Consider the following 25,171-nt stretch of genomic DNA (forward strand, 5'->3'; position numbering starts at 1 on the left):
TTTGCTTTCCTTAGCTTTGGTGAAGGAAGGAAGAGAGGATCTCTAAAATGAAATTCATGGGCAGGTGAATGCCACTCCTGGATGGGGTGGTGGAGTGATACAGTAATGACAACTGTGCCCTCTGGCACATGCACTGCAGCATCCTGGTTTCTTGTGCGGCCACAGAAGGGCTGTGTCAGGGTGGGCCTTATGTTCCTAATGACTGATACTAAGCCCACTCACACCATCTTGCCTGTCAAAAAAAAAAAAAAAAAGGTTGGCCCTGACACCAAGAAATAACAGCTGGGATGTGTTAAGAAATTTTTATTGTTTCCTTTGGATTTGTGATGAAAGCACATAAAATTACAAGTGGAAGAAACATCATGCCACAAAATTGCATAGAATTATTACAAAAATGTGAATTACGCATTTTAAATAATTGGAGATAGAAGAACCAAAATATGTACACTTTAAGAGTTTCAAATACTTTGTCCTATATTTTATTGTCTTCTGAAAAGGCAAAAGTCACAATGTCCAATCTGTCACAAACAATATTTATACAGTGCACAAGCGCAACATTAAATTCAAAGTAATGCAAGCAATGGCCCTTTCTTTCAGAAGGATTTAACGACTGCTTATCAATTACAGGAGTATTCATTAATGTATGGCGATGTTGAAATGTTCAAATGAAACGCTGAAAACCAAAACCACGCAGCATGTCATTAGAATTTTGAAAATTGGTTTTCACGGCCAAAACCACGCTAGTCTCAGTAGTGTAAAGGTACCAGAGGGGCACAGTCTAATTTACTACACAGCTCTCTCTATTATAGGAAAGACCACAGTACAGAATTTCACACATTCAACACAGAACAAGGCAAATACATAAAGGCACAAAACTGCACATCATATAGACCCTTTTTCTTTATCTTACTCTATTTCAAGTAATATTAATATTGTTAAATGATAGTATCGCTGTAGTAGTTTCGATGATGCAAGATGGACAGTGTTACACACTACCCCACAACTGCAAAAACTGTCATTGTACAGATATAAAAATGTGATTACAGTAAATGGCCAAATACAAATGTATTGCAAAATGACTATCGAGTCACTAAGATCATGAAATCCAACTACCAGAACAGTTTGTGTTAAGTCAAGTTTTTTTTCCACTTTTGTCTGTCTCTGGCCTAAACTGTGATACAAGGTTCTGTAATAATCATCATTGTGTTTGGTTATGAATGCTATTATTATTTCACTCTTCTGCAATGTTAGACAGTCTGTAATTTTGTTTATAAAAACGCAGCATTCAATTGTGCCCTTTCTTGCTTCCTTACGATTAATGCCTTTCTTTCAAAGTGCAAAAGTAGAATGCTTTACAAAAGAATTCTCTTTCAGTGGAAGATAAGTTTTATTAAGTGTCTAATTAATACCCCAAATCTTTCACATCAAAATATAATCATCTCCAAAGAGGATGGGATTTTTTCCCCTGTGTCTTGCTAGATGTGTGTGTTTTTTTTTTAATCAAACACTCTTGCCTAATGTTTGAACTAAGCCTTCATTTTGATTAAAACTTAATTGTGATCCCTAGTTATTGCTTAAAGTTAAATAAAATAATTTGCATAAAAATATTAAATTCTTGAAACACAATTTTCAGGACACAACTGGTTTTTGCATTTTAGAATGTTTCGCTAAGCTACAATCAGACAGGTTTATTTTAAAGTAAAATAAAGCTGTGAGCATCTTTCTTCAGGGCTTTAACTTCAATGTTCTTTGTGTTACTCTCTAGATTATATTTTCTTCTATATAATTACTCTCTCTTACTTAAGTTCTTTCAATAATACTTTTGATCAGTTTTCCCACAATATAATTTGTTTTTCTTATGCCACCCAACATAGAAACTTAACAAAAGACATAGTTAAGTGCATTAAATGTACATAGTAGATATATAATGAAAGATTTTTTATGTTAGAATAAAATTGAAATCTGTCAGACTTAAAAATTATGAAAGATACTAATAAATTTCCATATTGCTGCCCTATACATTTTGTATATTCTATTAAAACAAGCTTAAAATCTGATACTTAAAATCCAGTTTTTGATCCTGTAAAATATATATCAAATTCATATTCTAAGTTCTAAATCTACCTCCACTCGTATCAATGGTTCCATCAATTGTTTCTTAGAATTTCAATATAATTTAATAGCGACATAATACAGATGTTTGACCGTTTTCTTCTCTAGGTATTTATCCCTGAATTTGGTTTTAAGTCTTGTAGAAGAGACTTGGGTCATTGCCAATTAAAAAACACACAGCCATACTTGTGTATGTGTGTGTGTGTGTGTGTGTGTGTGTGCACTTACATGGCTGAGTGTGTACATATATACATGGAGATAATATATATCATTTATATGTGGGTTTGTGTATTCTCTAGATAAATATTCAATCTTTATCTCTATAGTAAAAATAAATGAACCATATAAAATGTGAGACAGCAAAATAACCACTGGAACCTGTTCAGTCTGATTGAATCTCTGCTCAACATATATCAGCTCAACTATTTTTATTCAACCAGACAGACTCTTTGTAGTTATGTAATAATTTCAGGCCAACAACCAATGACTATCCAGACTTTTTCAGTGTAAACGGTCAACTCAGAAAGCACACTGTCTGGAAGTGTGTGGTCAGTTTGCCCAAGTAACCAAATGTAGGAGCCATATTACTAAGTCTTGGGATAGATTCACTGGGTGAGGATACAATCAAGTGACTTTTTCTCAAGAAAGAAAACCAACTTATTTGAATCACTATGGTATCTAATAAAGCCACGTCAGCAACAAATACACTGATGCCTCTACGATAAATAAATTAGCAAACTGCAAGCCGCCAGTGCTTGCAAAGCAAAGGATGGAACAGTTTAATATGCATGTTACCTTGAAGATATGGTAGTTGAGGGGCAGTTAGGAAAACAAATGCTCTAAGTTGACTGTTCAATAGTGTTAAATAGTGCTATGCATTTCTCAACCTATTTCTATTACTTTGAAATACTTTACACCAGAGCTTCAAATAAAAACATGAGCTTGATTTTCTTCAGAAAAGACACTGTCCTTCATTAAATGTCCCAGGGAGCCTGGAAGTTGCCTGCTTTGAATTTACTATTGGAAAGAAAACAAAAGCCCCACATACATGCACTCTCCATAAGTAGACCTGCGGTAGTGTCCATATAACGCATAGAGCCTGGGCATGAGGGTGTCTGTATGGATCTGTCTAGAACTCCCCCTTTGGTGTGGATTTTAGGCTAAGGGATGCTTCTCAGGAAGATGCTCCTGGGCAGTGATCTTTGTAGTAAGAGAGAGTCCGATGAAGTGGCCATGCATGTTTTGAAGGCCTGGCAGGAACAATCACAGAGGAGTATCAAACTCTTTTCCTGGGTTGTCCCCTTCTAGCTCCTCACTGGAAGGAGGCCTGTGGTTCAGTTTTCCAGGGTCTGAAGCCAGGGAGGGAGGGGCAGAACTGTGATTGCTGTCTTCACTGATCTTCCCTTTCATGGCTTCCTGCACGAACTCCAAGATCTCCAGGGGCAGCCTTTTGAACTTGTCTTGGTACTCTTGCTCCAGATCCATCTGCAGCTGGGAGACATCAAGAGAGGAGAGGATTTTACGTCATTTAGTTTTCTATAACCACCCACGTAGGACCTCTTTGAAAGAGATGTACAAAGATGGGGGAGAAATGACTTAATGTAAATACCATCCACTTGGTTATCTATAGAGACGTAAAACAGAGTGTAGTTGGACACATTGCTTGTCCATAGCTGAAAATCAAGTTTCGGATTCTGTGTGGAGGAACAGGGCTAAAGACCTGCAACATTATAAATAAATCCCATACCCACATACACATACACAGAAGTGAATCTTTCTCTTTTTAATTTTTTTGTTTATTTATTTCTGAGAAATAAAGAGAGACAGGGTGTGAGTGGGAGAAGGGCAGAGAGAGAGGGAGACACAGAAGCAGAAGCAGGCTCCAGGCTCTAAGCTGTCAGCACAGCTCAAACTCATGGACTCTGAGATCATGACCTGAGCCGAAGTTGGACACCCAATCGACTGAGCCACCCAGGCGCACCACAGAGGTGAATCTTTTGAAAAAGTTTGCAGAAGTAATATGCAATGATCTGAAGTTCTTAAATATAAAGGCTGGAAGCTTCTGATAGCTGGGAGTGCCAAGGTCAACCATGCATCAGGCTGGGGAGAGGGCAGAGGCTGACTGGAGAGGACAGGGGAGATATGTGTGGGCTTCGTGAAGTGTGGCCTCACTCAGATGCTGGGAAGCCACAGCTGGGTACTTCTAGAGAGCAGATCCACGCATTTTTACAAAGTGAACATACTTATGTAACCAACTCTAACTTCTGTTTTGACTTCTTTTATCACCTCTTTATTTTGATTCCCTTTTTTTCATTCTAATTTTATTTGCCTTGTAAATTGTTTTAGCTACCTAATAAACTGTCTTTTAATTTACCTCTTTAATGCTCTGGAGAATGCCCAGACTTTTAAAAGGCACAGAACCCTTTCCTCAAATGCAGACACAAATGGAAGCCATAATCATAAAACAAGTGAAAGCTGGGTGCCTCTGTAGATTGGGTGAAGGGCGGGGCTGGCGATGGGTACTGCCTGCTAAAAAGCTCTGCTGTGTTGAGCCCTATCAAAACCCAGAATTTTACACAAAATTTTCTTTCCTTATTGAATGGTAAGCAGGAAGTATAGTTTTAGAAACAGTCTGTGAGACAGCATGCTTTTTCTCCTCTTAGTAGCCTTGAGACAGATTTTCTTAAGACATGTCCTTAAAACCATTAAGGAATTGCTTTTTGTGCTTCTCAAACTTTTAAGGTGCACACAGATCACCTGGGCTCCTGACTTTACTTCTGATTCAGGAGATCTGGGTGGGGTTCAAGATCCTGCATTTCTCAGTGGATCCCAAGTGATACCAATGAGGCTGGTCTACCTTGGACACCTTGGTTATCTTCCTGGCCTGGCTCACCTCGGAGCTCCCCACTTACTTTTTGTTATGATCCTGGCCATATGTCCTCCATCTGTGGCTTCATCTGAGGCTTCATGCTGTCTCTAGTGCCTGTCCTGAGCCCTGGCCCACCCAGGGTCAAGACAGTGCTCAGGGCGTCTGACCCTCGGTGCTGTGACCCCCCCTTCTTTACCCACATTCTGGACAGTGTCAGCAGCGTGACAACACCCTCTTTAGTTTAACTCCTTTTGCTCTTGCTTCTATGCTAGATAAATTCTGCCAAGACTTCGTTCTATAATGTGGGTTCATAATCCCCTATCTGCAATTCTAAAACCCTCAAAGTTCTGAAGTCCAGAACTTTATTGTACATTTGTGGCAAACACATAGACATTAATTGAAATAAACCTATTTATAATCTTTATATATTTCACGGAATGTGAATATCCATGCATGGTACTGTAGACATATTAATTTGTGTGATTATGAGGATGACCAAGCACCCCTCTGGAGTATTATGCTCACAATATATGCATTATATTACACTTTCTAAAATCAGAAAGATTATGAATTCCAAAAAAAACCATGATCCCAAGAGTCTCAGATAATGGACTGTGGATCTGTTTGAATGACCTTTTTTTTTTTTTTCCACATCAAAAAGTGCCTGATAAAAATGGCTTGGCCTGAGTACTGAAAGTCAAGTATTCCTCCCAAATATAAAATGTAGGGTATTTATGAATATGTCATGCTGGCATATGAATTCTAATAAGCCAAGGAGGAAACAAGCTATGAGAAGGGCACCCATGGGGCTCTGAGATTGACATTGCTACAATAGAGCAAAGGCACCTTCACATACAGCTGCACCCTCACTGTTGGGAACAGGCGAGCCATTGGAGCATCGCAGACAAGATGACAATGGCCAATGCTTGCCCAGGTGTCTCAACAATTTGGAAGGGTGTGGGGCTTTTACAAGAGTGAAATCTCAGCCTGGTGTTGGGCAGTTTCCATTAACTACCATCCAGGTCTCACCATCAATTTGTCTCAAGTTTAATTCAGGAATGCATGCTGTTAAAGTTTTGTTTCTAAGGAATATAGGGAAAGGAAGAAAAGCAAGGGGCCCTGTGTTTAGGAAATAGTAGATTTGTTTTTCTTTAGGTTAGTGTAGGGGGCCTTCAGCTTTAGATACATTTTACATAACCAGAGTCAATTTCTCTGAGGTCACTGGTGGACAAGACCCCATAGTGCTTGAGGGTGATGTTTCTTTTTTAAATTTATATGTAAAAAAGAAAATGTGGTATGTGAGACAATGTCAAAGGCTTAAACTAACACTTTTGAATATTTTTTAATAACCTGATTTTTAAAAATAATATAATCTTAATAATTATGATTCTGCAGCCAATTCCAGTGTGTGAGCCTCCCCCGCCCCCCATACCACAAAGCAATTCCCTAGGACACTGTCTGTGTCCTATAATTTAACTCAACTCTGATATCTACCTGGAGAGAGCATCAGATCCCACAAGTTAAGAGCTCAGTCCTAGAAGACTGTCCCTGACCCTCATCTTATTTCATATGTCAATTGCAAGTCCAGGTTGTCACCTGTGATTCTGACCAACTGGATATAGATTGGCAGCTCTAACAATCTCCTCATTGGGTTCGATTAATTTGATGGAGTGGCTCACAGAACTCAAACATTTTACTTACTAGGTTACTGGTTTATTATAGAGAGGTGTAACTCGGGAACAGCCAGGTGGAAGAGACACATGGCGCAAAGTATGTGGAAAGGGGTGTGGAGCTTCCATGCTCTCTGAGCACCCACTCTTCCTGCATCTCCCTCGATATGTTTACCAACTCAGAAGATCTTCAAACCCCATCGTTTTGGGTTTTCATGGAGGCTTCATTACATAGGCATGATGATGATTAGCCATTGGCCATTGATTCAACCTCCTGCCTCCCTGTAGGTTAGGGGTTGGCACTGTAAGGTCCAATCCTTTAATCCCACAATTGTTCCCCCTCCTCTGCCCCACAATTAGCCCCCATCTTTCCAAGGGGCTTTTGAAAAGTCATCTCATTAACATAATAAAAGACATCTTGTTGCCCATTATTTAGGAAATGTCAAGAAATTTCAAGAGTTTTAGGAACCCTGTGCTAGGAACTGGGAAGAAGATTAATATAAATTCCTTATTATAAATCACAATAATAATAATTATTATTATCATTATTCAAAATAATTTTTAATTATTGACCCAATTGTGGCTAAGTTATAATTTTAGTGGACTTTTCTTTTATCATGGGTTAGTGGTAGATTGTATTGTTATAATCAGTTATTAACAAATTAATTACAAAATATCATTTATTATTAAATTTCAAGTTAGAGCTTTCCTTTTATTTATTTTTTATTCTTATAAATGGAATACTTGTTCATTGTAAGAAAATATGAAGGGTAAAGTCTGGCTCTGTTCCCAAAAAATCCTATCCATCAGGAGTCTGGAATTATTCTAGCCTAAGGGTTGCAAACTCAGATGTTTGGGTGGGGGTGGAGGGGGCAGTCAAATCATGAAAATAAGTAGGAGTGAAGGGAGGGCATGCTCTGTCTAACGGGGTGCCAGAAACTTAGCTTTAGCTAATGTTTGCAATTTTCATGAAAGATCTCCTGATTTTTTATTGTTGGCAGTCAAATTGAACCACACTCATGAGTTCTATTGGGCTTGTGAAGGGTTTCTAAATTCTGTCCTAGCAGATTTAAATCTGGCTTAGACCAGAAAACTCAAGAGATTGGGTCTGATGATGGATTTTGCATTTGGATCCTTCCTAGTTATGCCTCCCCACCATCCTGAGCTTCAGATGGTCCTTTACTGAAAACCAGGGCTTGATCTTGAAGATCCTTCTTCTGGAGTTCAGTGCCATCCAATCTAATTCCCTTCTACTTCATATCCTCAAGGCTATTGAATGTCTACTTTCCATAACTCAAGCTGCAAGTTTTATGGGAATGGTAGATTAATTGCACAAATGATAGCAATTCCTCCCCCCCCTCCTTGTACTCATGGCCTTGGCAGTATCTCCCATCAAAGAGTAGAGTGTATTTTTCATTCCCCTGAAATTAGGGAAGGCTTGTGATTTGCTTTGTCCAGTAGAATGTGCCAGCATGCAGTTCTGAGCCTAGACCTCAAAAGGCTTCATGTGCTTCTGCTCTCACTGTTGGAAGTTTACTGAGCCATTATGTGAAGAAGCTCAGGCTAGCCTGCTATAGGAAGAGACACAGGATCCAATTATATCCCTATCACTTCAGCTATGACATGAAAGTGAAGCTGTTATAAACCAGCCAGTCCCTAGCTGACCCACCAGCTAAACACAGGCTTGAGCAAGGCTACTGAGATCAGCTGAGCCTGACTCAGACCAGAAGAATCACCTACAGTTCATAGACTCATGAGCTTAGTAAGTGCTTATTGCGGTATGCTGCTCAGTTTTGTGTTTTTTTAGTTTTTTGGTAGGCAGCAGTATTGTGGCAATAACTACCTGATCTAGTAGGGAAATTCAAAGGAGTCTCATATATGGCCTGATATCACAAAGCACTCATAATTTAATTCAGCTGGCCCCATCTTTTCCTTGCTGTAATCTTAAAACAGATTTTTTTTTAAATTTTTTTTTCAACGTTTTTTATTTATTTTTGGGACAGAGAGAGACAGAGCATGAACGGGGGAGGGGCAGAGAGAGAGGGAGACACAGAATCGGAAACAGGCTCCAGGCTCCGAGCCATCAGCCCAGAGCCTGACGCGGGGCTTGAACTCACGGACCGCGAGATCGTGACCTGGCTGAAGTCGGACGCTTAACCGACTGTGCCACCCAGGCGCCCCTTAAAACAGATTTTTGAGGGAAAATCACCATAGGACTGATAGATCTTCCTGAAAAATCTAAATTTGAACAATATGCTTTGGAGCTTTTCTATAACATTAGCAAACATGAGCTTGCTTGATAAGACCTATTTTTAGAAAATGGGCAAAACAGAGGGAAGAATATGGTGAAATTTAATCTCTCTTTTTAAGGCAAATTATTACATTGCACCCAGTTATTAATAAATAAGAGCTTGGGATGCCTGGGTGGCTCAGTCAGTTAAGCGTCTGACTTCAGCTCAGGTAATGACTCATGGTTAGTGAGTTCGAGCCCCATATGGGGCTCTGTGCTGACAGCTCAGAGCCTGGAGCCTGCTTCGGATTCTGTGTCTCCTGCTCTCTCTCTCCTCTCTCTCTCTCTGCCCCTCCCTTACTTCCACTCTGTCTTTCTCTCCCTCAAAATAAACAAACATTAAAATAAATAAATAAATAAATAAATAAAAGCGTTGCCAGAATTTGTTTCATTTTAGGCTGAGTTCTCCAATTTGACTAGCCAGACTCAATCTCTAAATTTCTCAGTTAACTTGATTTTCAGAAGATGTTGCTTACTCATAGCTTCTGTTTACTCTGGATAGTTAAGCAGGAAAAGACAACACAGTCAAGTTCAAATGTTTTTAGCTCTGCCTGAGTATATTGTCTAAGAGTTTTGCACTTGGGATGCTATTCTGCCTCTGACATTTTTTCAATTGCCTTAGAAAATAAGGTAGAGATTTGATCTAGTTATGCAAGGTTTTGAGATTCATAAATTTAAAGAGGAAGACCAAGGAGAAAGTAAAGTTACTTACGAAGGTTAGTTTACAAATGGGGGTGTAGGGAACTCAGTATAATGTAAATATGGTATAGATATAAAATAAGACAGGTTACTGAATTAGTAAAGAGATATAATCATAGCCAATTTTCTAAGGAAACAAACTGAAATCAGAGTATAATAAGCTACTATAGGATAAAAAGACAAAAGAACTGCTAAAACTTAAAAAAAAAAAGCTACAGAAAAAGCACAGACAGATATTTAAGGAGATTTTTCAGTTTGACCTCAAGTCCGACTCAAGTCATTTTGCCCAAAGGAGTATATTAAAGACCTTAACATAAAACAGGAAGCAAACAAAAATCTTAGGAAAAAAAATCTAGGTGAGTAATTGCATAATCATAGGGTAAAGAGACCTTCTCAAGCAAGGTAGAAAAACTGTAAGCTACAAAGAAAAATTTATTAGGTATATGGTTGATCCTTAAACAATGTGGGGATCCAGGATGCCAACCCTTATAGCCAAAAATCCAAGTCTAATTTTTGACTCCCCACAAATTTGTTAATAGCCTACTGTTGACTAGAAGCCTTACCAATAACATAAACAGTCGATTAATACATATTTTGTATTTTATATGTATATTATATTAACACATATTTTGTATTATTATATGTATATATATGTATGTATATATATATGTGTATATATGTATATACTTTAAGTAAGCTAGAGAAAAAATTCAGAAAAATTAAGAAAATCATAAGGAAGAGAAAACACATTTATTTATAGTACTATACTGTATTGAAAAAAATCCATGTATAAGTGTACCTATTCAAACTCATGTTCAAAGGTCACTGTATGTATCTAAATCAAAATAATCTTTTTTTGGTGAAAAAGATGGGCAAACCTCAAGCAATTCATAGAAGAAGTGCAAATATAGACAGTTGAGAAAATGTTCACTCTCATTGACAAAAAGGGACATTCAATAGCACATTTTTTTAAAGGGATATATTGGTAGAAAAATAGTTTTTTCAAAGGAGTAATAACATCTGGTGAGAAATGGACTTTTTCAAACATTAGGCAATAATCTGATATCTATAATATTTACTAGAAAGAAAATGTACATAGCTTTTCACCCAGCAACTCCACATTTGGGAAGGGAATCTGGCCCAGAGAAGAGAGCACATCAACATATAAGAGGGAAGCACCACCAAGCTTATTGCAGCATTGTTTGTAGAGGTAAAAACAAAAACCACCATCAATATCCCACAAACAAACCCCCCCCAAAAAAACAAAACACAATGACAGCAATGAGAACAAAAGCCCTAGAAACAACCCTAATAATCTTAATATTTTGCCACATATGTATTATTATTGCCTATCACTCTTTTTTTTTTTTGGTGAATCACTTGAAAATAATTTTCAGATATCACAACACTTGACTCATAGATAGTATACCACACATCTCCTAAAAATAAAGACGTTTTTCTACATTATGGCAATATCCTAATCATGTCAAGGAAATTGATAATAATTCCTTAATGTTACCTAACATCCATTCATGTTCAAATTTTCCCAGTATTACATCTCCCAAAATTTCCAGCTTTTTTTTGGACCAGAATTCCAAGTTCTTATATTGCATTCAATTGTAATGTCTTTGTCTTTTTTATTTCTTCCACTTGAATTATTTATTGTTTGAAGTTTTATTATGACTTGGAGTTTTGGAAGAGTCCTGTTCAATTTTCTTATAGAATGCCCACATGTTGAATGTGTCTGATTATTTCCTTGTGGTGTCGTTTAAGTTGGTCCTGGAAAACTGCCTTTCCTGTAAACTAGAAGTTAAACCTGTAAGTTTGATTAGATGGGGATTAAACATTTGCTTGAACAAGAATAGCCAATAGGTATTCTTTTATATCTCATATTGTAATGTATCAGTGAGTGCTATTATTGTGTGGTTGCACTATCAGCAATGCTAAATTTGATCACTTGGCTAAAAGTAGTAAATACCAGACCTCAACTTTGTTAAGACATGTTTTCCTGTGGCTATTGGCAATTATTCTGTAGGAAAAACTCTGGATCTATATAAAGTTTCTTTAGCACCTTTTCATGAAATTGATGATTCTTGCCTATTTTATTAGGAGAAAATTCATTTTTCTATTTTTTTTAAATTTAGCTAGTATTCTTCTGTAAGGAAGAGCTTTCCCTCATCATGTGGAGAGGAACCAGAGTTCCTCCTAAAAAGGGAGAGTAAACATTTAATTCTTTTCCTTTGATTCACAAATACTCTGAGTAAGGAGTTGGGGCAACAGTAATTTCAAAAAATAGCAAATGAGTCTTCTTTTTCTTGTCTTTCTTTCTCTGAGAATAACTACAGACAACACATATTTATTTCTATTTATTCCTTTTGTTTAAATCAGTTACAGCCATTAGTCTTTTTTGAGCTCAAATTGTCCTATATAATGCCAGCAGAAGCTGTTGAAGGGCATGCTCCTGGGTCCTTTTGACATGCTGTCATCAGTTTCTGAGCACTTGCTTGCTTTTCTAGGTAAAATAAGGTAACTCAGGCACCTCTTGTCCTTTCTCTGCCTCAGACCTGGAATCAGCTACTTTTCCAAGGTGCCTTTATTGGAGAAGCATTAATAACCAAGCTTGGGTGCTAAAAGTGCTCACTGCTTTCCAGACTATCATTGTATTTAGGCTCTCAGGAGACAATAGGATGTGTATTTTTGAAAAATCGTTAGTACGTGTTGATATTTCAAATTTAATATAACATTATAGAATTTTTTTCTTAATTCTTTGATTCTATATTGGTATATCTTTTTTATTCTGTAATTAATTTTGTATATTTTGTTTTTTGATAACAATATAACTTATTTGCTTTACATTTTCTAATATATGGAAGTAGTTTCAATATTATGCCCTAACCATACAATAACCACATGAAGCTTAAGACATTTTTGAGGTTCTGTTTTTCATAGAATAAACCCCACCAAGAATGCACAATTATATTACTCTGTAAAAATTCACTTGAAATAATTATATTCTTGTATAGTTGTGTTACTTTTGATATACACATAAAGCCATTTGTTCCCATTGGTTTTCTCATTAGACATTTTAGATCATTTCGCTTTTTTTTCTTTCTCCGGAAGTATCTGCTGTATTTTCAATGTTTTTATTTATTTTTGAGAGAAAGAGAGAGAGAGACAGAGAGACAGAGACAGAATGTGAGTGGGGGAGGGGCAGAGAGACAGGGAGACAGAATCCAAAGCAGACTTCAGGCTCCTAGGTGTCACCACAGAGCCCAACGCAGGGCTTGAACTCCTGAATCATGAGATCACGACCTGAGCTGAAGTCAGATGCTTAACCGACTGAGCCACCCAGGCGGCCCAGCATCTGCTGTATTTTTAAAAATGTAATTTCTGGGGCGCCTGGGTGGCGCAGTCGCTTAAGCGTCCGACTTCAGCCAGGTCACGATCTCAAGGTCTGTGAGTTCGAGCCCCGCGTCAGGCTCTGGGCTGATGGCTCGGAGGCTGGAGCCTGTTTCCGATTCTGTGTCTCCCTCTCCCTCTGCCCCTCCCCCGTTCATGCTCTGTCTCTCTCTGTCCCAAAAATAAATAAAAAAAACGTTGAAAAAAAAATTTAAAATAAAAAATAAAAAAATAAAAAAAAATAAAAATGTAATTCCTCCTAGTCTTGTAACCCTTTTAAAAATATCTCTGGCCTTTGGGAAATGCGTGTGGTAATATGGTACTGAAATCATCTTGCTCAAAATATTTTAAAATTTACTGCTAAGGATTAGGGAAAATAATAAAACTCACAAACAAGCAAAAAAAATCCACTTAAAACAATACAACAGAGTTTCTGTAATAGAAAACATAGGCTTCTGCTTAAAGAAATGTAATGCAGCCAATAAATGTAAGACAATAAATGGCTGTGAAAATGGGGGAAAATAATCATGTGACTGTGATAAATGAAGTAGGTCAACATATGATTTTAGATGTACTATGGCTACAACTATGAGAATATTTTCTAAGAATACAGAATTACTTTGAAAGAAAATGCTAAAATATAAGCTGTATTGGGACTGAGTATTTTTACTTTTTCTATTTCTCATTTTTATGGCAATGTGATTATTTCACTTTTAGCATAAAAATAGCATTCCAAAATAAGAACAAATATTTTTTTAAAAAATCCCAAATAAACAGGAAAATGCAAAACCCCTGAGCATGGGATAGAGTGGCCAGGAGAATTTTATAAAGAATTAACACAGGTATTTTAACCTCAACATCATCAATCAGCTGAGAGATTACTGAAAACAGCGGGAAAAGCATTAAAATACACATATAGAATGGGTGGTTTCAAAATCAGCTCGAGCCACCTTGCAGACTCTTTTTTTTTTTAATGTTTATTTATTTTTGAGACAGAGACAGAGCATGAACGGGGGAGGGTCAGAAAGGAAGACACCGAATCTGAAGCAGGCTCCAGGCTTTGAGCTGTCAGCACAGAGCCTGATGTAGGGCTCGAACCCACGGACCACGAGATCAGGACCTGAGCTGAAGTCGGACGCTTAACCAACTGAGCCACCCAGGCGCCCCAAAACTCCTCTTATTTTTAGAATAATCTCATGAAGTTTTACTTTAACCAAGAACAGACATAACAGGATCATATAAAAATTACAGAGGTAGGTCAGTCAGGTTAAGAGGGGATTGTAGGAAGATCTCATGTGGGAAAATGGAACCACATTACATATCCCAGCCATTACAGATTGCGTTGGTTTATTTGTTTTCCTCTGAATTTTGATAAATTGCAATGAGAATTTGAGTCAAAATGTCTGAGTGGAGATTCCATCTTCTACTCCAAACAGGGAAATGCTGAATCAAGTAGAACACATACAATTTTTATAAAGATTTTATTTTAATTTTATTTTATATTTAAAGTTTATTTTGAGAGCGAGAGAGAGGGAAAGAGAGAGAATGAGCAGGGGCAGAGAAGAGAAGTAGAGAGGAAGAGATGGAGAATCCCAAGCAGGTTCCACACTGTCAGCACAGAACCAGACATGGGGCTTGAACCCATGAACTGTGAGATCATGACCTGGGCTGAAATCAAGAGTTGGTTGCCAGACTAAGCCACCTAGGCGCCCCTAGAACACATACATTTAATTTAAATTGATAACAGAGTTTTAATATGAGAAAAATAAGTCCTTAAGTCACAGGAATAACAAAGGAACACAAAGTCAAAAGGCCCATGAGTGGTAGAGAAAATTCTCCATCTTAAGAAACTGGGGTTTTAATGTTCTAAGAGAATGGGAAAGAAGGCCTAAGCATTTGGGGTATTGAAGTGCTGAAACTATAGTTCCTGCAGAAAGCCACTTGTTTCCACGCTGGATATGCAGACTAGGAGAATTCAATCCATAATCATAGGGACAAGGTGAAGAAGCTAGTGATTCATGGGGCCCATTGAAGGAAAAACTTCAGCCATGAAGAATCAGGAACCCAAACCAGTACCATGAGTGACTGCAGCTTCCAGATTGATAGTACCCTTATAGATGGGTATCCAGTTCCAATAAATCAAAGAATAAACTTAAAAATTGATAAAACCCATACAGTCCCAGCAGAAGCTTGACAGCAGATTCAGACTGTTTGGATTTGCCACGTGCAAGGCAGTAGTGATTCCTATAGGTAAGCAATTCTCACGGAACATGAACTCAAAGTTCAAAGTTACAAACCACTCAAGGCAAATGCAGCATTTGCTTAACCTTGTAATTCCAGGTTGCCAATAGCAACTGAAATCTAAAGAAAATGAGGAAAAGATGATCAATTTATTTCTAGGTCAAAATGGAAAACACCTCAGACCCAAACAGAAATAAATTGGACACTTCATGCCAATGTGGAGGAATACAGTTAATTCACAATGGGTATAAATTCCTGACATTTTTTTTTTTTTAATTTATTTATTTTTGGGACAGAGAGAGACAGAGCATGAACGGGGGAGGGGCAGAGAGAGAGGGAGACACAGAATTGGAAACAGGCTCCAGGCTCCGAGCCATCAGCCCAGAGCCCGACGCGGGGCTCAAACTCACGAAACGTGAGATCGTGACCTGGCTGAAGTCGGACGCTTAACCGACTGCGCCACCCAGGCGCCCCTAAATTCCTGACACTTTTAACCAAGTCTTGGATTATGTTGCATCCTTATAGTTTTGGCAGATTTTCCATAAATTATTATATTTACTTGAAAATGAAAATGACTTTCATCTTTTGAACAAATACCAACTAGCAATAGAGCCCATTACAAAGGGCTAGGAAGACATTACAAATTAAACTGTTGCCATCGATTTATCCAATTGGATAATTCATGAAGGGATAGACAAGATTCTCTGTTCATGAAAGGTGCTTGCATTTTCCAAATATGACCGTGGGCTGCTTGTTTACTCTCTTGGAATTGAAATCTCCTCATATGTAAAGTAGGGATTATAATGCCAGTTTCCACAGGTTGTTGTTAAAAGATTTAAATGACATTACACATGCTAAAGTAATTAGCATATTGTGCTTGCTTATTAATTATGTATAACTTTATTTCTTTTTTTTTAAATTTTTTTTATTTTTTAATTTTTTTTTTTCAACATTTTTTTAAATTTATTTTTGGGACAGAGAGAGACAGAGCATGAACGGGGGAGGGGCAGAGAGAGAGGGAGACACAGAATCGGAAACAGGCTCCAGGCTCCGAGCCATCAGCCCAGAGCCTGACGCGGGGCTTGAACTCACGGACCGCGAGATCGTGACCTGGCTGAAGTTGGACGCTTAACCGACTGCGCCACCCAGGCGCCCCTGTATAACTTTATTTCTAAAGAGAGACAAACAAAAAACATTAACTTGCAGCTGAGAACATATGGAATCCTGTCGAAGTGGTTTTTGTTCTTTCTAGCTATATCATTTGAGTCATTATTAGGTCAACGCAGCACAATTATGGAATGTGTTGGATCTCTCATTTAGATTATGTTCTGGGCTGTTGTTGACTTTGAAGCATTTATCAACAAACAATGTTTTGAACACTCTGATGGGTGCAAGGTCCTGTGTTTGGCACTGTGAAGAACGAAAACTTTAGAATCTTTCCGGGGTGACAAGTGATGTGTATGGTGAAAATAACAAGTTGGGCTGAATGGGTGCTAAGACAAAATATACTATGGATGTTGAAAATGAAGATTGTATTTTAGCCTTGAAGTGATATGGGGAATACTTTATAGGGGAGGTGAGACTTAAAAAGTTGGGCCTTGGGGTGTCTGGGTTACTCAGTCAGTTACTCATCTGACTCTTGTTTTCTGCCCAGGTTATGTTCTCAAGGGTTTTTGAGTTCAAGCCCTGAGTCAAGCTCTGCACTGACAGCACTGAGCCTGCTTGGGATTCTCTTTCTCCCTCTCTCTCTGCCCCTCCCGGGCTCATGTGTGCTCTCTCTCTCTCTCTCTCTCTCTATATATATATATATATATATAATAAATAAACTTAAAAAATTTTTTTTAGGTTGGGCCCTGTAGGATTTGCCAACATCCTTGATATTGGGCAGAATCTTTCAACCTTCTCTTTAGGATACATATAATAGACAACATTTACTAGGGAGATGGAGTTCTCTAGCTGTAACTTCCTTCTTCCTTGCTCTTTTTAATAGTATAAAGTACAAGAACATATCTTTGAATCTGCTCTAATACATAATAATTAAATCATTTCCAATTTCTCTCCTCTATAATTAACTACAGATTACTATCAAGGGGACCTCACAGTCTACGGTTGAGAGCACTTCTTTAAAAGATGGCTGTGTTAAAAGTGACAGGATATGAAAACTTTACATCAGTGCTTCTCAAAAGTTAACATAGATATAAAGTACCTGGTGGCTTTGTTAAAATGCAGATTCTGATTTGGTAGATCTGGGGTGGGTCCTGAGATTCTGCATTTCTTTTTTTTTTTTTTTAATTTTTTTAATGTTTATTTATTTTTGAGAGAGATAGAGATAGAGCACAAGCGGGAGAGGGGGAGAGAGAGAGGGAGACACAGAATCCAAAGCAGGTTCCAGGTTCTGAGCTGTAGGCACAGAGCCTGATGGGGGCTCAAACTCATGAACCATGAGATCGTGACCTGAGCTGAAATCAAGAGACAGACAATTAAATGACTGAGCCACCCAGGCACCCCGAGGTTCTGCATTTCTTTTTTTTTTTTTTTTTTTTTTTTTTTTAATTTTTTTTTTTCAACGTTTTTTATTTATTTTTTTGGGACAGAGAGAGACAGAGCATGAACGGGGGAGGGACAGAGAGAGAGAGGGAGACACAGAATCGGAAACAGGCTCCAGGCTCCGAGCCATCGGCCCAGAGCCTGACGCGGGGCTCGAACTCACGGACCGCGAGATCGTGACCTGGCTGAAGTCGGACGCTTAACCGACTGCGCCACCCAGGCGCCCCAGGTTCTGCATTTCTAACAAGCTCCCAGGCGATGTTCATGTTGCTTGTCTAAGAACCATTTTCTGAATAGCACCACTTTAGACAAAGGAATCCCAACGAAGTCCTCCTTTTGTGTGTCTCCCCCTCAACATTACTTCAGGGTTTGATTTATATAATAGATTTCTCTTTGTAAATCTCATCTTTCCAGACCTCTGGAGTTTGCTAATGTTCAGGTTTGGATTGAAGGTGTTTGTTGGAGGCTGTTGGGTGAAGGTAGAATGAAGGTTGTTAAGCCTGCAGAGATGAAAGATGAGGGATCCAGGATAGGTAGGCAGTGGATCCAAATACTAAATGCTAAGTAGATTCAAATACTGAATCAATAGAAGAGGAAAGATAGAAGCTAGAGATTATGTGATTTATCAAGCTTAGTTCCTAACATGCATTTATTTGAATTTTAAATTTTATTTCAAGTCAAAAGCCAAATACATTCGGACATAGATCTTATGTGTTAACTCCTCTATACACCCATATACTCCATGAAATTGCCCAAAGAGGAAATTTTCTCTTAATACAGCAAAGAACATGATCAGATTCCTGTGACTTTTTTTTCCTAGCTACATCCCCATTCTTTACTCACTGTCTTTTTCCCAATATACCTCTCTTGAAGTGCTTCAGTATCCTAGCTTAACCTATAATTTATACCTCCTTTGATTCTTAAGATGTATTACAGAATTTCTTTTGTGATCATCGTACAAGTGTCTAGCAATTGCTGTAGAAACCTTTGAAAGGGACATATAGTCAACTTCTCCAAAAGTTAGTAGTACTGGAAAGGGATTTTAGAAATTATATAGTCAAACCTTTTCCTTTTACTCACTATAAACCTGTGGCTAAAAGAAGTTAAGTGGGCTTCTCAAGAATTTAGCTTGGTAATAGCAAAATGAGTTCCAGAACCTAGTTGATTCTACTCTGCATTAAACTGGATTAACGGCTTCAATGCTTCATCTCTATATCCACAGCCTTTGCCTTCTGACTTTAAGTTCCTCTTACTAAAGTGGTAGAGGCTAGCTCTCTGCCTTTTGAATATGAGGTGGTCATGTGAGTTATTTGGCCAATAAAATGTTAACAGACATGGCCCAAGTAGAGGCTTGAAAAAGCACTTGTGCATTTCAGCTTTCATTCCCGTTACTCTGCTATGGTCGTGGGAACATGCCTGGTCCAGTCTCATAGAGAACAAGGCACGTGGAAATAACTGATCATTCCAGTCATCCCAGTCACACAGCCTGAATTGTCCAAGATCAAATAGCAGGTGGCTGCTATCCAGATATGTAAGTCCAGCTGAGATCAGTAACGTTACCTATCTGATCCATAACTAACCACAGATGTATGAACAAGCCCAGATAAGATCAGCTATACCCAGCCCAGATTGGCTTAACCTGAAGATTCATGAACTAAATAAATATAATTGAAGTTTTGTGTTTTAATGCAATATTTTTGTAGTTTTTCCCCCATGACCTCCATAATTTCTTTCAAAAAATGTGCATAAAACTCTGTGGCCTTCACATGGAATGAATTGTTTGTCATGTCCCAGAGCCTGACCCTTGCTGCTTTGTATACATATCACTACCATTCAGCATCTAAAAGCAAATTATACTATAATAGAAGGCAATAATTTTGATACTTGGCAAGCCACTTCATCCCAGTGAATGTTGTGTTCTAGGCCTTGAAATTTTGTGTCTGCACTGGAGTATTCTCCCCTTAAGGTGCCTACTATTAAGGCCTAAGAGTTTTCTATTTTATGTAGGTGCTTTCTTTAGGAAGACTCAGCAGGAGGGGCTATCATAGCTGGGAATAAAAATGATTATGAATGAAGAAAGAAATTTGATTTTATTAAAATGAATAATCATAATTCAGTGACACCTTGTCACACTGAAAGTTATCACTGTACTTAAAATACCAAAAGATGGTTCAGATCTCTGAACACTTGTGCTCTGGAACAAGGAAGCTAAGAGACTTATTTCATAACCTTTAGTGAATACACATTTATTGCACTATTAACCATCATTCCTTAAATAAGGAAACTAAAGCCTATCACTTAAGTGGTTTAGTGCATAATCAAGATATGAACACCAATTCTTGCCACCTGATACAGGGCACTATGCCCCCATTCCAAAACCCCTCCACACTCTGTAAAAAGAGCATTTGTGATGATCTCAGTAATCTAATGGCTGTATGTTGAGAGAAGAATCACAGATAACTCCAATGTATTTTCCTTGCATGTCTAGGATTTCAGAGTTGCTTCCACAAAATAATTGGAAAGTGTCTTTTACTGAAAAGTGATGCTGAGGAGGTGTTTTATGGCATAGGGTGTTACTCATATGCTGCCCTCTTAGTAACAGGATACAGGCTCATGGAAACAATAAGGATTGTCACCCAGCTGACCAATAGACCAGTAGAGCAATAGACCAATTAGCCTGGTCTATTTCTAAGCCTTCAGTGGGTTTTTCTATTTGCATCTGTCATGCTTAGAAGACATTGGCTTTTCACTCCCTACTATGTAATTCTTCAGCTTAGGATCTGTTATTTGGTCAGCCGGCTGTTTTCCTGTTTGCCATTTAGCATAGTCTAATTTAACCAGATTATTTCTGTAGAGTCAGATACTACAGGAAGGAATAAGCAAACGAAAAACTGGAAGAAGAAAAACACCCTGGTTTATAAGAAAAAAAGAAAATCTCTTGGGGTAGAACCAATCTAGTAAATATTGCTAGTAATCTACAATGAAAGAACAAGAAAAATAGTAGTGATTTAACTGTAGGTTACTGAGTGGTTATTATGTGTCAGGCACTGTTCTTAGGACTTTTCATGTATTCACCAGTTTAATACATGTTCATTAATTTCAGAATCTCCAAATTCAAATATCTATGGGCCCCAAGAAACAACACAAATCTGTGAATTAGATTTGGTAGAAGTTAGTAGTGAGGTACGAATACCTGTGGCCATCTGGAATTGTATTTCATACTTAAACGCTCACCCATTGGTGAGAGGTAAGAAAGACCACACTAGAAGAATCTTATTCTCTCAGCCACATAAACCCTAAAAGAATCAATAAAAAGCCTCAAGTCAATTGAAATAAACGGTCGTTCAAAGGCTAATTATTTTTAGATGAAGTGTGTATTTCTTTTCAATCAAGTGGAATGCCACCAGCAGGGAAGAATTGAATTTACATTATGAATTCAATCTCTATAGTGAGTCACATTAGAAACTAATGTCTGTGGTGCAGGTGGTGCATACAACCATCTCAGATAAGAGAGACTTCCAGCAAAACATCCTCTGTGGGAAGTCTTGGGCTGGAATACTTTGAGACATCCCAGTAGTCACTGACACTTTATTCTCATGGAGGGTCCTGCCCCTGCATGGGTCTGCCAGGGATCAGAGCGTCCTCATCTGCATGCACCTTTCTTCTCTTAACTCCTTTTAAGACTTACAAAGCATTCGGAATTATCCAACTTGAGCCTTAGCTAAAAAACGCTCTCTCCTGACTTAAAGCCTATGCATTTAAAAAACAAGAGATGGGCTGTGTCAAATGTCCTGGAATGAACTCAGCCGTGTCCCTGGAGAACGCCCTTCTCCTGATCACCTAAAATTAGTTTTGGTTTTTCTTTTTCTTTTTATAAATGTATATTTCAAGAGTGGTTAGCTGTGCTAGGGTTTTATCAGGATAATTGATTTTGATTCTTAGGGAGCAAGTATTTCCTAATTATATACCCACTCCTTCTAAATATAATACTTCTGTCTTCTGCTTAAATCATTGTGGTTTTAGGTTGCCCATTTCCAACTTGATCTGAGAATAAACTAGACATTTGTTGTCCTGGCCTCAGGGGTTTTGAGAAGTCTGATTGTTAATCCTGAATTCTCCATCCAAGGTGAAGTTGGAGCCCATACTGGAATTTCTCAGAGAACAAACTGACACAGGGCCAGGGAAAAAGGTAAATGAGTGGCTGGGGCTGGGCAGGAATTGTGGTGATCTACTAACTAGATTGCTGCCATGTATATGCTTGAGGTTGCTACATCTGATTTTTCAAAAGAAGCTAGCAATCTGGATTTTCATGTTAAATCTTACGGTTTTTCAGTATTGGCACCTACGCTAGAAATTTTAAAAACACTGTGCAGGTCTGGAATGCCTGGCTGGCTCAGTTGGAGGGACAGGTGACTCTTGATCTTGGAGTCATGGGTGCAAGCCCCACATTGGGTGTAGAGATTACTAAAAAAAGATAATTAAATGTAAAAAAATAAAAACACTGTGCAGGTCCATTTACAACCTCTGAAATACCTGGGTAATGTATTCCATGGGTTTGTATTTGGACTTGATCTAAAAGTCTGCTGAGGCCTCCCTACCCAGGGATTAACTTCCATCCTCTTTGCTGAATGAATGGAGACATAACTGCATTGTACTGGTGTCCTGAATCTTTGATAAGGCAACAATCACTGGGAAGATGACACTTCACTTAGCTTTTGAGCCAAGCAGCTACTCCGGAAGGCACTCGCTAAATAATTTGGCATGTCCCTCTATTCTCCCATTTCCTCAGTTATCATTGTGTGGTGATGTGACCGTGCTAAACCTGTAGGGTTTAAAATCAGAAATGGGATAAACCTAATTTCAACGTGTTTTTATAGAAATGTCTTTTTTAAGTGGTCTAGTCTAGATCCTTCTGCTGATGGATCCCTTTTTTTGAGAGGTCCGCAGAGGTGATTTGGAACATAAAGTGGTTACTCTACTGACTTTATCTTTGGGGTCTTATAAGAGTGGCAGTCAATTTAGAGTCATTCTAGACATAGCAGATTTGAATTCCATTGTCTTGATCTACATTGCAGAAAATGACTAGTTATCCCCTAAATTTACATTCACACTCCCATGGTGTCTGCTGTGTCTACATGGCAGCTACCTAGACAGGAACAATGCTTACAAGCCCTTCTCACTATCTTTGCCCTCAGGGGTGGCCATTTGACCGGTTCTTGTCTAGGAGAGGTCAAGGCAGGACTTTTTAGAGACATATGAGGTATCTCTGCTGTTTCCTTCCCTTTTCCCAGCAAGACCCAGGGGGTTGATGGAGTCACATTATGAAAAGAACCTGGTTCTCTGAATTAGCATGTGAAGCAGGCTATGCACCAACCAGAAACACTCACACCGGACTTCGTTACATGAAAAAGAAATAAAATTCTATCGTATGAAGCAAATGACCTTTTGGTACTGCTTGTTACAGTAGCTAGTGTTATGTTAACCAATACATTCTTATATATAATTTAAGTTTCAAAGTTTAAGGTTAGGGGAATGCTGAATATACACGTAGATATTATAAGTGCTTTTCCTATTTATAATTCATCTTTATTAGCCAATTTTTATACCACAAAGATGGCCTCTTAAGGTTGCTTGGGGGCTCATTCGATGATTCCGGATTTAAAGTAGCATTAGAGAATAATCCTAACAATAAATCTTGAATGTTTTATAAGAGAGAAAGAGCTAGTGTTATGAAACCCAAGGGTATTATTACTTTCCATCACTCTTCATCTATTTCCCTTCTACAAGGAAAATGCAGGATTGAAAACAAATAGCCCTTTTCTTCTATTGTTATCACTGGATTTAAAAGCGTATACAGAGCTTAGAGTGTACTTGTGAAGTTACTTTTATAGAGACAGAAGTGGGTGATTTCAATTAAGTACTATCGCAAATCAATTATAAAATATGATTCCTTGGGGAGCCTGGGTGGCTCAGTCGGTTTAGCGCCTGACTTCAGCTTAGGTCATGATCTCGCGGTCTATGAGTTTGAGCCTCATGTTGGGCTCTATGCTGACAGCTCACAGCCTGGAGCCTGCTTCAGATTCTGTGTCTTCCTCTCTCTCTGCCCCTTCTCTGCTTGTGCACGCGCTCTCTCTCTCTCAAATAAATAAACATTAAAAAAATTAAAAAAATATTTTTTAAATAAAATATGATTCCTTTTTCTTCTGCTTAGATAATAAGGCAGAGCTAGTTATCTACATCTTACTTCCTGCTTCCCCCTTCCCATCAACTAACAATCTCCTGGCCTGGGGCTTCTTCCAAAAATTTGGGCGATTTCTTCAGATTATCTAATATAGAGGACTGAAAACCCTTCTGACAGATCATAGGCATCCTTACTTACGCACTAATAATTGGCTTCAGGGAAAGCTACTGGTGACAGAAAGTCTACTAAGTTCTATCAAGTTCTGGTTCTCCATTGGCCTTGCCAGCCAGAGAGCCACAATAATTCCAAATCATGAAATGCAACCTGATACTTGCATTACTGGACTGGATGGCAAAAGCCACTGATTCATGGCTCATTCTCTACATTTACCTACATTTTTGGCCTTTACTGACTCAAACATGTATTGATTTATTCACTCATTTATCTAAAATGTAGTGAATACCCTTCCAGGTACTGTGACTAATACTAGGCATAGAGACATGGATGAGACATCATTCTCGTTTCAAGTCCCCAGATCAGCAGGAGGATACGAAACATAAAATAATAATGTGATATGCTGAGATAAGTACCATGATAAAGTTATAAGCAATATACAATAATAGCACAAAAGAGTTTACCTGTCCCTGGTGTCACAGAATAGGATTATCTAAGACCTGACATACCGGATGTCATTAAACTCCAGTCCTTTTGTATATTTGTCTAGGTGGCTTCCACTTAATTTTATCAAGGCTCCACCTGTGTCACATTCCTCTTACTCTTGTGGCACATCCAATTACATTACAAAATGATTTAAAAAGGAAAAATATGAGAACCCTGAATTACATTTAAAAAACATGACCATTTTGTCTAATTGTATGCTAAGTAAAATAAAACACCTAAAAGTTACAAATATCCCATGATGCGGCAGAGATCACTAGCCCAGCAACAGTGAAAAACATTATTACATATGTAAATTTTCATAGTGCAATACAAAATCCCACTCAGAAAATCTACCAATCTAATCCTCATTTATGAGTCATTACCATGAATGACCATGTTTCAATAGATGTCAATCAAAAAGATATGATAAAATTTTCAAATGTGGACAGAAAATTCCAACCTTAAGTTGTCTGACTTCTTCAGAGGTAGAAAAAAGTTCCTCT

The 25,171-nt window shown here is 38.1% G+C and overlaps 1 protein-coding gene across 2 annotated transcripts in view; it reads right to left on the reverse strand.

The window, feature by feature from the left end:
• Positions 1–288: 288 nt before the first annotated feature.
• Positions 289–25,171, reverse strand: part of PLCB1 (phospholipase C beta 1) — a 706,541-nt gene continuing 681,658 nt past the window's right edge. Inside the window, exon 32 of one of the 2 annotated variants that reach the window (XM_058684913.1) lies at positions 289–3,603. In XM_058684913.1, coding sequence (XP_058540896.1) covers positions 3,376–3,603 — 228 coding nt within the window. In that variant the 3' untranslated portion in view covers positions 289–3,375. The remainder of the gene's footprint in view (positions 3,604–25,171) is intronic. The other variant, XM_058684915.1, reaches the window with a different exon arrangement.

The sequence above is a fragment of the Neofelis nebulosa genome, chromosome 9, assembly GCF_028018385.1.
Source record: "Neofelis nebulosa isolate mNeoNeb1 chromosome 9, mNeoNeb1.pri, whole genome shotgun sequence".
NCBI classification, from domain to species: domain Eukaryota; kingdom Metazoa; phylum Chordata; class Mammalia; order Carnivora; family Felidae; genus Neofelis; species Neofelis nebulosa.